Source organism: Anomaloglossus baeobatrachus, chromosome 6 (genome assembly GCF_048569485.1).
Source record: "Anomaloglossus baeobatrachus isolate aAnoBae1 chromosome 6, aAnoBae1.hap1, whole genome shotgun sequence".
NCBI lineage: Eukaryota > Metazoa > Chordata > Amphibia > Anura > Aromobatidae > Anomaloglossus > Anomaloglossus baeobatrachus.
In genome coordinates, this window is record NC_134358.1 from 265,734,570 (window position 1) to 265,750,498 (window position 15,929).

Sequence of the window (15,929 nt, forward strand, 5' to 3'; positions counted from 1 at the left end):
GAAACACTCTTTGGTTTTCTCAACATACCTTATGGTACATTGTTTTAGAAGTCCTGGTATTTACAAACTTGTCATTTTCTAATGGTAATCTCAAGTTGTTTTACATCAAAGGTAATGAGCTTGTTTGTAGGTCACTGTGTGGAAAAAAATCAGTGATTCTTAGAGACCTCGATTACCATCTTGTGTTTTTTTTTCAGTCGTCTTTTTAATATATATAGTATTGACCTTGTAGAGCGCTTACTAAGTATACCGTATATGCCGGCGTATAAGACGACTGGGCGTATAAGACGACCCCCAACTTCTGCCCTAAAAATATAGAATTTGGGATATACTCACTGTATAAGACTACCCCGCTCCCAGATGAAAAAAAAGTCTGCTTTGATTGCAACATGTTAATTTTAATTCCGCGAGAGCCGTACAATATGTTTTTAAAGGGCCATTGACAGATCAATCGCTCCAATGTTCACTTAGTACAGCAAGGAATGCTCCTCCCTGCTGTATAAAGCCACAACTGGACTGAAACAATGGTACTACACTCTGCTACAAACAGACACACACAACTATGCTACAAACAGACAAACACACACAACTCTGCTACATACAGACAAACACACACATACAACTCTGCTACATACAGACAAACACATACAACTCTGCTACATACAGACAAACACATACAACTCTGCTACATGCAGACAAACACACACAACTCTGCTACATACAGACAAATACATACAACTCTGCTACATACAGACAAACACATACAACTCTGCTACATACAGACAAACACATACAACTCTGCTACATACAGACAAATACACACAACTCTGCTGCTCAGTGGGGCCTGCACCCGCGGCATCGGCGGGGGGGGGGATTGGCAGGGCATACATCTGGGGGGTTAGAAGCAGTTCACCGGGGCCCATAATGGGCACAAGTCCCCCTGTGTTAGATATCTCCCCCATAGTGCTGCCCATGGCCCCTATATAGATCGCACAAGTCCCCCTGTGTCAGATATCGCCCCCATAGTGCTGCCCATGGCCCCTATAGATCGCACAAGTCCCCCTGTGTCAGATATGGCCCCTAGGCTGCTGCCCAAAGTAAAATAAAACCCTCTTTCCTTACCTCCTCCAGCGCTGAGCTCCCTCCTGTCTGGCTCCGTGCTTCTGTTCTTCCACTTCCTGGTTCTCAGTGCGGTCATGTGATCGGCACAGCAGGCTGAGCTCTCTGCCTGATCACAGTGGAAGCAGGGACACGGGGAGAAACGCTGCAGGGGTAAGTAAAGCTTTTTTTATTTTAGAATGAGCAGCAGCCTGGGGGCCAAATCTAACACAGGGGTGGGCATGTGCGATCACACTGGGACGCAGGCTCATAGAATATGCACCGCTGCCCCAGCCCCTCACTGCGTGCGATTTCAGCACCATTGGAGATGGACAGCGGCTGTGCATATTATATGAGCGGGTGCAGGAGATCAAAGGCTGCGTTCCCCTGTGCTCCAGAGCTGCTGCCCCCACCTCCCCTGGACGCTGCAGTGTACATACACCCCCCCCCCCCCCGTATATCCGGCGTATAAGACGACCCCCCACTGTAGCCATTATTTTAAGGGGGTAAAAAGTCGTCTTATACGCCAGTATATACGGTAATTACAATATTTGCAGATAAAACTTTGTAAAGTAATTAAAACAGAAGAGGATGGTATAAAGCTACAGAGGGATCTGTGGAAGCCGAGAAATTACAATTGAACTTTATTGTGCAGAAATATAAGGTTATGCAACTAATGCAGATTTACAGTTATGTATGAAATAGTAAATCCCTGGTTAACACTGCAACCGAAAAGGACAAGAGCAGATTTTATCATCTATACAAATCACTAGTCAGACAACACATAGAAAATTGTGCATAAATTTAGACACCTTGAAAGGACATGGCACAGATTTGGAAAAGAATACTTAATGGTGATCAAATGCCTTGTACAAATATGTACGCTGACAGTACAGAGCTCTATCCTATATTTTTATGCCTACCGTAGGCCTTTAATAACTATGACTAAGGGGCATTTACCTTGTTTAAAGGACAGAAGCTTTTACCATTATCGTAGATACTGGTCTTTAGTATCAGAGCACTGACTCTATGGAATTCAGCCATAAAATGTTGTGACAATGGACTAATCGAGATACCTTTATATCCTTCTTTAAAATCTACTATCACAGTTTATGTAGACTAGATTTCTGGATATTTGTCATCCCAAGATTCGTTCTTATTGTAACATTACTTTCCCGATAATATTAGGTGGTGGTTGGTACCTGCCTTGTAGATTTTTTTTTCTGGCTCAACATGAACTTGATGGACCTGCATCTTTTCTCAACCTCATCAGTTACATAAGTAAGAATTTAGATTAGCTGACCTGGTGAAGTTGGCAGATATTTATAATCATCACTTGAGGACAGTCAAATTATTTATATGCTATTGTGAAGGAAACTTGCGTTTCGCACTATACCACACAATTCTTATTGTTAATATTCAGAATATTTAAATTTACAAGCCCATGAGTTACAGGGTTTGTCCAGTGCTTCTCTCTTCTGCATAAGGAGGTGAGCGGCACAGGTTATATTGTGTCTACATATAACTGTAGGACAAACACAATTGACAGGTGTAATGCCCTTGTCCTTGTCTAAGGAACCCAAACCCTTTATGTGCTTTTGGGTAATGCAAGACGCATGCAGCCACAATAACATATAACAAAAATAAATGGCAAAGCGAGAACTGTACAAAAAGTTTTAAGTTCAACCCACTAGAAATTACGTAGAAGGTCTTTCTGCAAAAATAGGTGACAATATATGACCATGAGTCTCCTAATCCCAATTTGTTAGCCTAATATACTGTATGTCTATGAGGTTGTTCAGGTGAGGGGACCAGTGGCTGGTCTGTCCTTATGCGGGCGTCACACGAGGCGATCTATCGTGCGATAGGTCGTCGGGGTCACGGTTTTCGTGACGCACATCCGGCTTCGTTGGCGACGTCGTTCTGTGTGACACCTACAAGCGATTGCAAATCGGTGACAAATCGTGTACTCGTCGTTTATTTTACTTTGCGCCGGTTGTTCATCGTACACGGGGTAGCACACATCGCACTGTGTAACACCCAGGGAATGATGAACACAGCTTACCAGCGTCCCGCGGCTCCCGCCGGCTATGCGGAAGGAAGGAGGTGGGCGGGATGTTTACAACCAGCTCATCTCCGCTTCTATTAGTCGGTCGCTGTGACGCCGAACGTGACGCACATAAGTACGTGTGATGGGTGTTAAACGACTTTGTGCGACACGGGCAGCGAGTTGCCCGTGACGCACAAACGACGGGGGCGGGTACGATCGCACATGCGATCACACGATAGATCGCATCGTCTGACGCCCGCATTATGCCGAGATACATGGATCTGTGCATACCGCAAAGAAGATATCCCAAAATGTGTTGTCTTTTTTTTTTCTTGTACCTGTTTAGTTATTTAGAAACCAAGGAAAAAATTGTGAAAACATACCCTACTGTAACTAAATAAAAGCATAGTGCATATAAACATAGGGTACTTAGTAAACACTGTTTTTGATCAAAAAAAGCATAAAGCTATCCCACCAAACGTGAAGGTGTACCCAGTTGGGATAGTACCTACACTCTCTAATATTAAAACCTTACCATGGGTTTAAAATAGGCCTCAATGTGGCTAAGGGCTGAGAGCGACCGGGTCCCAACAGGACACACACAGTCAGGGGGATTCACAGAATGAAATGTCCAGCTCGCTGAGAAGGGGGCCACTCCCTGTTTGTACTGAATACAAAAAAACTACATAAAAACAAAAAAGTGAGCCGGAGTATGAGATGGTATACATGGAACTTGTGAGACCATGTTCACACTGGCCATGAGACAAAGAGAAACCAAGGAAAAAATTGTGAAAACATACCCTACTGTAACTAAATAAAAGCATAGTGCATATAAACATAGGGTACTTAGTAAACACTGTTTTTGATCAAAAAAAGCATAAAGCTATCCCACCAAACGTCAAGGTGTACCCAGTTGGGATAGTACCTACACTCTCTAATATTAAAACCTTACCATGGGTCTAAAATAGGCCTCAATGTGGCTAAGGGCTGAGAGCGACCGGGTCCCAACAGGACACACACAGTCAGGGGGATTCACAGAATGAAATGTCCAGCTCGCTGAGAAGGGGGCCACTCCCTGTGTGTACTGAATACAAAAAAACTACATAAAAACAAAAAAGTGAGCCGGAGTATGAGATGGAAGGAAGGAGGTGGGCGGGATGTTTACAACCAGCTCATCTCCGCTTCTATTAGTCGGTCGCTGTGACGCCGAACGTGACGCACATAAGTACGTGTGATGGGTGTTAAACGACTTTGTGCGACACGGTCAGCGAGTTGCCCGTGACGCACAAACGACGGGGGCGGGTACGATCGCACATGCGATCACACGATAGATCGCATCGTCTGACGCCCGCATTATGCCGAGATACATGGATCTGTGCATACCGCAAAGAAGATATCCCAAAATGTGTTGTCTTTTTTTTTTTTCTTGTACCTGTTTAGTTATTTGTAGCAATGTGATTCAAATTGAAAATTGTATATATATTTTTTTCTTCTGCCTAAATTAAAAGGCGCCATGGGGATATCACCAGAATTAAGTATCAGTAAGGAAAATATCACACAATAAGAAAAATTTACTAAGATTCGTGGTACTAAACAACTCAATTATATCTGCTTATATATGTCTTTTTTTTTTTTTTTGCTTGTTCTCACTAAAATGTGAAACTGTGAAACAAATTAGCACATTAATAAAATAAGGTGTGCCTTGGAGAGATATGTACACACATTTATTTTACTGGTTGAAGTAAAAAATGCATTTTTTTATTATTTTTTTTTTTAGAATAATCTAATGACTTGTAAAAGTTTATCTCTAACATGGATTTATTTTTTTCTTTAAGACTTGTTTTCCAATTTTGGAATTCACCAGGCAACCTTATATAAAAAATGCTTGCTAGTCATGTAGTTAATGTAATTTAGAAATGCTTATTTAGAAGAGACAGGTTTATTTGGGTAGTAGGGTTGCTTGATCTGTTTTACATTAATCTACATATCACTGTGCATTTTTCAAATGACACAATTATACCAAAACTTTAAAGGGAATTTACTAGTAGAATTAACTCTGCTTTCATGTCTATATGGGTATGTACAGTGTTTTCCCAAAAATTAGACCCTGTATTATATTTTTTTTTTGCCCCTAAAAATAAGCTAGAGCCTATTTTCGGGGTAGGGCTTATTTCTTTGTAAACATGGGATGGTGGTAAGTTTACCCCCCCCCCCTCCCCAAAAAAGGCAGACACCCCGCAGGAGAACATACTAGACATCTGCATTGCTCCCAGGTCTTCCTGCGATCCACTGAGTGCAATCTTAGCAGGTTCTTGTGTGCTCCACAGCAGTCCTTCCCTGCTTCCAGCCGGCACTCACACACACATCAGATCACAGGAACCTCATATAACACACACACACAGAAACATCCAGTGGTCTGTACTGCTTCCGGCCGGCAGCTCTGTGGAACACGAGGACCTGCGGTGGAACGCATCAATGCATTCCATTTAAGATCTTTGATGTGTTCCACCGCAGCTCCTCGTGTTGCACTTCATCCCAGTTCCCTGGAGCAGTATGGTATCACTGTGTGTGTGTGTGTGTGTGTGTGTGTGTATATATGCGTGTGCGTGTGTGTATTCCACAGCCTCCCATTCGGGGTCTGGAAAGTATGATTTGCGTGGTTTGTCTTCTCTCTTTTGGCGGTTTAGCTACATGAACACTTCATTATTGAATCGCAACTGGGGCTTATTTTTGTTGTAGGGCTTATATTTAAGCCTTAATCCGAAAAGGCCAAAAATTCATGCTGACGGTTATTTTCAGGGTAGGACTTATTTTCTGGGAAACACAATAGGTGTAGGAAGCTGAAAAAAATATACCTTGATACCTGTAATCCATCATCCTATTCCAGATTTCACAATTTTCTTCATGTGTAAATAGGCTATGGGTGGGACATTGATCTCTCTGAGAATCTACCTCCAGAGCCTGGTATATATGAAAGGGGTCATTACCATTGTAAGACATGTAGATCCATGGATCTTAACAGCTCATTTACATATAAGAAAAATGTTATTTTTTACTGGAATAAGACACATTATTGCAGATATTATTATTTTGTTCAACTTTCTATGACCTGCATGACCATATAGACCAGTTAGGGTTGATCCTACTGACCGATTCTTTTTTAAATAGTCATTCTGTCTCATATTTCAAAAGTCTATACTATTGGCAAGTCTCTTGCTGGTATCAACTATTTTTCAGCACTTCTCCATCTTGGTTTCTATTGACTGAAAACCTGGTTTCTTAACTTGATCTCATGTCTTATTGTAGAAACTGGAGTTGGATCGTTTCATGCTGTATGCACATGGACCCGACCTGTGCAGAGAATCAGATCTGCGGCATGCTATGGCAAATTGCTTTGAAGCATTAATGGGTAATTATTGCACAGTTTACATTTTTCCCATGACTGGCAGGGATCATAGTGCAGAAACGTATTCCTATTATATGAAATTCCCTATTATTTTTTTAATGGAGCAACTGGACTAAAGGTTGAGTGCTTTTCTAATCCTATCTATATGGTCTACATCTACAGTGGCACCTCCTCTAGTACTCCGAACCCAGGTCATATGCCCAGTTGCGTAACTTAAAGCTCATGGGCCCTAATGCAAATTCTCAATCAGAGCCCCCAAGTATTACAGATCTTTAATAGTATTCAGTTTTTTATATGGGCTAGTAGGACCTTTTGGGCCCACAAGGGCCCAGGTGCGATTTCATCCTCTGCACCTATTATAGTAATCCACCTGCATATGCCACAATTGAATCCCCTTAGGCCTGTTTCACACATCCGGCTTTTCGCCGGTTTGCCAGATTCGGCGCACGCCAGTACAGTGTATACAGTACAATGGCAGCGCCACAACTTCCGGGTCACATGCTCCGGTCACATGTCGCGCTGCCACTTGTCGCGCTGCCATTGTACTGTATACACTGTACTGGCGTGCGCCGAATCCGGGAAACCGGCAATAAGCCGGATGTGTGAAACTAGCCTTAGCTGTATTCTTGCTGAAAAGGTCATTACAGGTGAAATGTCTACTAACACTAGCCGGGAAGCATGTAGTACCTTGTACACTGGTACTTTTTGTTATTTATGTAGCTCCAGTACATTGTATTATTGTGGCTGACAATAATAATGCCTGCAATATTGCAGATGAATACCCAGAAGATGGTTATGAAATCTTTTTATTTCTTTTGTAAGCTGTACTTTTGCTACACTTAATTAAGAATTGATTAACTACCTATAGCCAGCAGTGCACAAAAGAGAACTCGGGCTGGAGCAAATTAAAAAAACTGCTTACTGCTTCCAATGTACTGCGGAAGACACCGATTAGAAATGTATACGCCTTATAAGAAATCTCATGCCATCGTATGGTTTATAGCTCACTGAGGATTATGGCAAGCGTCATGGTTGGCTTACAGATAATGTTGATTTATAGAAATTCAGTTTTTGTCTATTTTAAGCAATTCAAACAGGTTTTGATTATTCCTTATCATGAACTGCGATCTTTACACAGGTGCGGTGTATCTGGAAGGGGGCCTTGAAGAAGCAAAGCAGCTATTTGGGAGAGTCTTGTTTTTTGGTCAGGTAAAAAAATATAATTTTTCCACTTTTCAGTTAATATTTTGCAACAATGTTTTAATTTTTAGTTTTAATTTTGCAGAAGGCGGACTCTTCGTCTAACCTTCAGGACGATTTTTGTTCTCAGTTTGCATTGGATGAAAAGTGAACTATTAGGCATATGGGCTAAAAAACACAGTATTAGCTTATATACATTGGTTACCATTCCTCTTGGCCCATAAAACCTGTAGATGAGTAATGGAAGATAAATAGATTAACAAAAAGCAGTTTTTCCGATAGGCTGTCAGGTGATGTTATAGGCAGCCACTTAGTGAGTGTGATGTGGACTGCAACTTATCAAGGGTTTTGCTATATGTGCCGCGATAATATATTGAAATGTGAGGTTTGTGTTCTTTATGAAATTCAAGGAAAGCTTCGGATGAGTACATTGGTAAGCTTTGATGGGTTGTTCTTCCAGAAAACATATTTTGAAAACTGCATAAAATTGTATAAAAGTATAACTCACATTACGAATCCCCCCTTCACTCAATTTTGAACACTTCCCCAGTCCACCGCTGCTTTCTCTGCTTCTTGGTTCAGTGATGATGTCTTTACATACGTAGGTGACTCCTGCAGCCAACCACTGACCACCACAATAACCCCGCTTCAGGCAGTGATTGACTGCAGCATTAATGTCTCCATGTCTAAATCTCTTTGCTGGAGCTGAAATGATAGAAACCATAAAGGACCTAGAAGTATTGCAACCAGACCAGTGAGAAATCAGCAAAAAGTGTGGCTTTATTTAATTTAGAAATTTCCTAGTTGTTTTAAAATATTGTTCCTGGCTGGACGACCCCTTTTAAAAAAAAAAAACAGCAAGGCCAGTCATGTCTTCATCATTAAATAAAAAACACATAAAGAGCCAAGACACATTTTTTACATTATAGGGAACCTATCTTGTAAAAAACATAAAAATGCTTTTAACCTGCAGATATGTGGCTAATCTACAGGTTACTAGCATTCTAAAGCTGCCTGGCTTGAGGGCTTTGCTGCATGGAGCAGATGAGTTTCCTTCTTCCCGGCAGCCTCAGGTTTTCAGTCACAAGGGTGGCACCATCACAGCTTCAGTCACCGCTCTGTGCACAGTGAGATGTGGCTGTAACCGCACCTCAGCACTAACTGTTAGCCGACTCCAATGCTCACTATGCATAGAGCAGTGAGTGAATCTATGATGGTGTCACCCCAGTGACTGAAAGCCGGAGGCTGCTGTTTCATCCCAGTTACTATGCTCTCGGCGCCAGCTCTGAGCAGCTTCAGAATGCTATTACCTTGCAGATTAACCCCATTTTTGCAAGTTAATAGCCTTTTTTTTTAATTTATTTATTTTTTTTTTTACTTGACAGGTTCCCTTTAATGCACAGATGCATAAATCTATTATGTGGCCAAGATTCAAGCATATATATAAACTATGTTTCAGCACACTTTAATTAATAAATCCTAAAGTGACCAACCCACCCAACTGTGACAAGAAAGCAAATCTCAACTGAACTGGGGCAGAGATAGGATAAAAGTATAACTATTAAGTAAAACCTTTCTGGAAGAGAAGTGTGAATAAAGGGGGCTTTACACGCAATGACATATCTAACGATATGTCGTCGGGGTCACGGAATTCGTGACCCACATATGGCGTCGTTAGCGACATCGTTGCTTGTAACAGCTCCGAGCGAGTGTTTAACGATCAAAAATACTCACCTAATCGTTGATCATTGACACGTTGTTCATTTTCAAAATCTCGTTGGTCGTTGTGGACATAGGTTGTTCGTCGTTCCTGAGGCAGCACACATCGCTATGTGTGACACCCCAGGAACGACGAAGAACACCGTACCTGCATCCTCCGGCAGCAAGGTGGGCGTGTCGTTAATGCGGCTGGTCTCCGCCCCTCCGCTTCTATTGGTCAGCCGCTGTATGATGGCGCACGAACCGACCCTTAACAAAAAGGTTGTTCGCCGCCCACAGTGACGTTGCTAGGAAGGTAAGTACGTGTGACGAGTGTTAGCGATATTGGGCAGCAATTTGCCCGTGACGCAAAACATCGGGGGCGGGTATGCTTGCTAGCGATAACGCTAGCAATATCGTAGCATGTAAAGCCCCCTTAAGGGTCCCGAGCCCAGGATCAGACAACCAATCATCCCAGTAAGGTTTTAATAAAGAGATTGACGTGGTTGGATAGTTTTATTACTTTTATCAATCAAAAAATGTTAGTATCTTACAATTTTTAAGTGTATCGCAATATCTGAGTTTATGTATGCATCAGTTGCAGTGTGCTGACACACATTGTTTGTATATTTGCCACGTAGCTTATTTGTGCTCCTCTATTGATACTAAAGCTGTGCGAGCCCTTTTTTGTAGTTTCTATTGGAGGTTCGACCTCCTTCCTGGGCACCCTTATCCGCCCATTTTTCCCGGAAAGGTTATAATAAAGATCTATGCCTGGTTCCTATCTCCCCCGGTTTAGTTGAGGCCTGTTGGGGCACATGGAGAGTTGGGGAGCATTCATATAAGATACATTTTGTTGGTGTTAAATGGCTTTTACATGGGTGGCAATATAGGAGAATTCATTAGTCGCAATGTTTTGCCGCATAGAGTACGTATAAGATGTCTCCTTAATACCTTAAGAAAAATAATTGGAATGTCATTAATTTGCTTAATCTTAAGTACAGTTTATCCACCTGCTCTTTCTGAATGTAGTGTCATTAAAGTGAGCCTGAACCCAAGGGGGCCTACTTCAGCACTCTAAGGTTGTCCAAAACCTACTTATTGCAAATGTTTTCTTCTTTCCTTAATTTTTAGACTAATGAATATCTCCACTTTGCTGACGCTTGAAATGTCAAGTCTCCCTCATACATACACAGCCGATAATTTCATATATATAAATATATCTACAAAGAATAGTACGATAATCCCGTCCGAGCGTTTATAAGGCTCTGTGTATGTTATGTTTAAGTACAGATACTAATCCTCGCAGTGTCTGCTAATTGTATTATTTCTGGCCCTAATTCTTCCAATGTGGTGGCGTTATCCGCTGCTCCACTGTAAGGAGCTCGAGGCGGTGTCAGTTGTGTATAAGCTTTTTATTTTCAAATTAATTTGCAGGCAGTATTGGATTTTCCATGAGCCGAGTCAGCATCTAAAATAGTTGCGTATTTCAAGTAATGACATTTTATTTAGTGCTGTGGAATTTGCTAAATGATTGCCTCGAGCATTAATGACATTTTTCAACATCTCCAGGACCTGCGGGACGTGTGGCTTAATTATCCACTACACCCACTTCAAGTAAGCAAACCCTCTCCTTATTGTCATATATATAGTAGCGTTTATTGCTTTTTATTTATTTGCTGCTTTCCTTTGATTCCTTTCTGTGACATTCATGATACCAGTGCTAGATTTATTAACAAGCTGCGTGCTGTATACATATATAGATCATCCTCTGAAGTGTGTAAACCAAACAACTGGAATTAACTTTGCCTCCAACAAACATGAGCCAATTTCTTTTCTGTCCCGCGAGAACATTTATTTTAGAGACTATTTTTTTTTTTTTTATTTCGCTCAGGGCGAATATGTCATATTTTATTTTTTATGATGTGAACAAGCCATTGTTTAAAAGAAGCCTTAATCTAAAACAACAGACACGCTGAACAGTTTTGCATGCCGCCGAAACATTTTATTATTAATATTTAATATTAACTTTTCTGTTTTGCTTGGGTTTTTTAGTTTAATGTCAGATTCAATCCGGGAGATTGAATATGAAAAACTGAATTGATTATGGAAGCGTTGTTTTTGTGTACTATCGTTTTTCTATTAGATGTTCTCGATTCACAAAAGCTACAAATTATTAAAAGACATTGAGTGATACATAGGGCATTCGTGTTAATTTGCATATATCCAATATTTTATATGGATTTGCTCAATTTTAAACCTGAAGATGCATACAGTGCGAACTACAATTGTATTGTTTGCCATTGCCCAAAGATTTGCTTTTACATCCTAGATGCCTACAAAATGGCTGGGACACTTAATGATAAGCATAGACCCACATGGGCTCAACCCTCAAAAAACAATAAAGAGAGAAAAATTACATTTTACTCTATATATTTGCTTGCCTTTATTCTTCATAAAATGGCATTGGAAGATAAGATGGAAAGTTCTTCTTCTGTAGAGCATTTGAACGAAGAAAAGAACTTCCGATGAAAAGCTGTTAAGATCTTTATTGAGATAGTCATTGGGCAAAGTGATGAAATACTTTTTGCTCTTTGAAGACCCTAGTGATGTTTATCAGGCTTGGCATTGCACCAATCTATTTCTTTTTTTGTAGCAGAGCTTAGTGATCCCATATAGCACAGTACCTATATATTATGAGTACAAGTCCAGGTCTCCCACGGTACATGGGGCTACAACTCAACCCCATTCACTTGAACAAAGCTCCTGGTTTAATTTCCATCAATAAAAATGTGATTATTAGATAAAAAAACCCTAATGTAAATTAGGAATTTCAAAACTGAGGTTATTAATGGTTGTCTTAGGAATGGTCTGCCATTAGGCACTCAGTTCATCAGGATCCGCTGCTAGCAGTTTTCTTTTGTAATTGCGACAATTGACATCCAAGATGTGTCTGATGGGAGACAAGTCCAGAGATGCTGTAGAATGTAGCACGTTTTTTCCATATAGACTGCTCACAATTGCACAAGCAGTATGCAGCCTGGCATTGTAGTGTTAAAAATGTCTCCTGGGACACTTTGGCTAAATACCGTAACTGGTTCCACCACTAAGTCAACGCAACGCTAAGCTGTTAGTATAAATAGAATAAAGACTAGAGGGTATTATGCTACCCCACACCATAATATTGGGAATAGGACTGGTTTGACGTTCCCCTGGGAAGGCCACTTCATACCCTTGCTCACGTGGTCTACAGATGGAGGCTTGAATGGAATAGATGTATCCTTAATAGAAATCAGTCTATTCTCATTGTACATTTGTAGATGTTAGTTGTAGATCTAGTCATCTAAACAATGGGATATAAAAAGGGTTGCCAATGTGTAAGAACAAGAGTAATTTTCTTTCTTAGAAACATCATCATGTCTGTCAACATGCTGTGTCTGAAGGTAGAAGAACTGTAAGGGAACAAAAGCGCACAAAACCATTGGGTGATATCCTACTACCGTGTTTCCACGAAAATAAGACTTCCCCCAAAAATAAGACCTAGCAGGATTTTTCAGGGAGGCTTTAATATAAGACATCCCGCGAAAATAAGACCTCGCCGCGGTCAATAATGAAGTGTCTGTGCAGCGGTAAAAAAGTTAAAGATACTGCAGGACACTTCATTATTGACAGCGGGCACCCCCAGAAGAGAGAAGACCCCCATCATACTCACCAGATGCCGGAGCAGGTGAGCGCATCAAGGTCCTGCGGCGGAACACACACACTCATCAGATCACATACACATAAGAGAGCACACACATGAGAACGCGCGCGCACACACACACACTACAGATCGCATCCACATACTCACCACATCCAGCGATATCGCTTGCTTCTCGGCGCTTGTGATGCTGTGCAGTGAGCTTCCAGGACCTGCGGGAGGATCACATGGCCGGAAGCACGTGATATCTTCGGATGTTGTGAGTGTGTGCGCGCGAGCAATTGTGCGATATCGTGAGTGTGTGTGAGTGTATGCAATCTGATGTGTGAGTGTATGCGATCGGATGTGTGAGCGTCTGCGATCGGATGTGTAAGCGTCTGCGATCGGATGTGTGAGCGTCTGCGATCGGATGTGTGAGCGTCTGCGATCGGATGTGTGAATATCGGCCGGACGCAGGGGATGATGGCGTGCAGCACAGCTGCCAGCAGCGCCCACCGGAGGTCACAGGGGGAGGAATGATGTGAAAGCTGTGTGTATGTATATATATATATATATATATGTATATATATATAATCTGTATATGTGTGTGTATGCTATCTGATGTGTGAGAGTGTGTGCTATCTGATGCGTGAGTGTGATCTGATGTATGTGTGTCAGTCAGATGCAGGGAAGGAGTGCAGCACAGAGATCACAGGGAGATAGATATTGAATGTGATGTGTGAGTGTGTGTCTGAGTGTATGCTATCTCATGTGTGAGTGCCTGTGTATATGAGTGTATGCTATCTGATGTGTGAGTGTGTGTGTGTATATGAGTGTATGCTATCTGATGTGTGAGTGTGTATATGAGTGTATGCTATCTGATGTGTGTATGAGTGTATGCTACCTGATGTGTGTGTGTGTGTGTGTGTGTGTATATGAGTGTATGCTATGTGATGTGAGTGTGTATATGAGTGTATGCTATCTGATGTGTGAATGTGTGTATGAATGTATGCTATCAGATGTGTGTGTGTGTGTGTGTGTGTGTGTATGCTATCTGATGTGTGTGTGTGTGTATATGAGTGTATGTTATCTGATGTGTGAGTGTGTGTGTGTATATGAGTAAGAAGGGGAGCCAGCACTGCTTATGAATGGCATGCAACAATGAAGAAATAAAAAGTGTTCAATCAATGATTTGAGCCCCCCTGCCCCGTCACGGCAAATCTCTATAGGGTGGTCCCTAACGCTATATTATATCATCCGTGTCTGCTGGTCTGGCACTGTGAGGGCCAGTCCTGACATTGTGCTGGTGTGTGTGGTTTTGCCACACACACTGGCACCTGGGCTGCCTTTATTCGCGGTTGTCAGTCCTGGCAGCATGGGAGCGGTTTAGACATGTCACGGGTATGTGGTGTTTTCATATGGTCCTGCTCATTATATGAGACCTTATGGTACAATAATAATTTATAATATAGCGTTAGGGACCCCCTTATAGAGATTTGCCGTGACGGGGCAGGGGCGCTCAAATCATTGATCAATCATTTGCAAAAAATCTCATTGAATTGTTACAGTAGGAATGAATTTGTGAATATTACACTTTTTATGTCTTCATTGTTACATGCCATTCATAAGCAGTGCTGGCTCCCCTCCTTTTACGTGTGTATATGAGTGTATGCTATCTGATGTGTGAGTGTGTATATGAGTGTATGCTATCTGATGTGTGAGTGTGTGTGTGTGTGTATATGAATGTATGCGATCTAATGTGTGTGTGTGTGTGTATATGAATGTATGCGATCTAATGTGTGTGTGTGTGTGTGTGTGTATATATGAGTGTATGCAATCTGATGTGTGTATGAGTGTATGCTATCTGATGTTTGTGTGTGTGTGTATGAGTGTATGCTATCTGATGTGTGAGTGTGTGTATGAGTGTATGCTATCTGATGTGTGAATGTGTGTATGAGTGTATGCTATCAGATGTGTGTGTGTGTGAGTGTATGCTATCTGATGTGTGTGTGTGTGTGTGTGTATATGCTATCTGATGTGTGTGTGTGTGTGTATATGAGTGTATGCTATCTGATGTGTGAGTGTGTATATGAGTGTATGCTATTTGATGTGTGAGTGTGTGTATGAGTGTATGCTATCTGATGTGTGAGTGTGTGTGTGTGTGTGTGTGTGTGTGTGTGTATAGGAGTAAGGAGGGGAGCCAGCACTGCTTATGAATGGCATGCAACAATGAAGAAATAAAAAGTGTAATATTCACAAATTAATTCCTACTGTAACAATTCAATGAGATTTTTTGCAAATGATTGATCAATGATTTGAGCCCCCCTGCCCTGTCACGACAAATCTCTATAGGGGGGTCCTTAACGCTATATTATAAATTATTATTGTACCATAAGGTCTCATATAATGAGCAGGACCATATGAAAACACCACTTACTTGTGACATGTCTGAACCGCTCCCATGTGGCCAGGAGTGACAACCGCGAATAAAGGCAGCCCAGGTGCCAGTGTGTATGGCAAAACCACACACACCAGCACAATGTCAGGACTGGCCCTCACAGTGCCAGACCAGCAAACATGGATGAGGGCGGAACAAGGTTATTATTATTATTACTAGCAGGTGGCCCGATTCTACGCATCGGGTATTCTAGAATTTACGTATTGTGTACTTCATGTATGATTTTTGTTATATATATATATATATATATATATATATATATATATATATATATATAAGATATAGATGTTGTTGTGTGTAGTTACCAAGTGTTTGTGTAGGACGCTGTACATGTTCTGGG

At 41.4% G+C, this 15,929-nt stretch overlaps 1 protein-coding gene across 2 annotated transcripts in view; it reads left to right on the forward strand.

Annotated features, from left to right (window-relative positions):
* DROSHA (drosha ribonuclease III) overlaps positions 1 to 15,929 on the forward strand; it is a 390,676-nt gene that overhangs the window by 317,224 nt on the left and 57,523 nt on the right. For both annotated transcript variants that reach the window (XM_075314852.1, XM_075314853.1), the window contains exons 22-24: positions 6,455 to 6,557; positions 7,693 to 7,763; positions 11,025 to 11,069. In XM_075314852.1, coding sequence (XP_075170967.1) covers positions 6,455 to 6,557; positions 7,693 to 7,763; positions 11,025 to 11,069 — 219 coding nt within the window. The remainder of the gene's footprint in view (positions 1 to 6,454; positions 6,558 to 7,692; positions 7,764 to 11,024; positions 11,070 to 15,929) is intronic.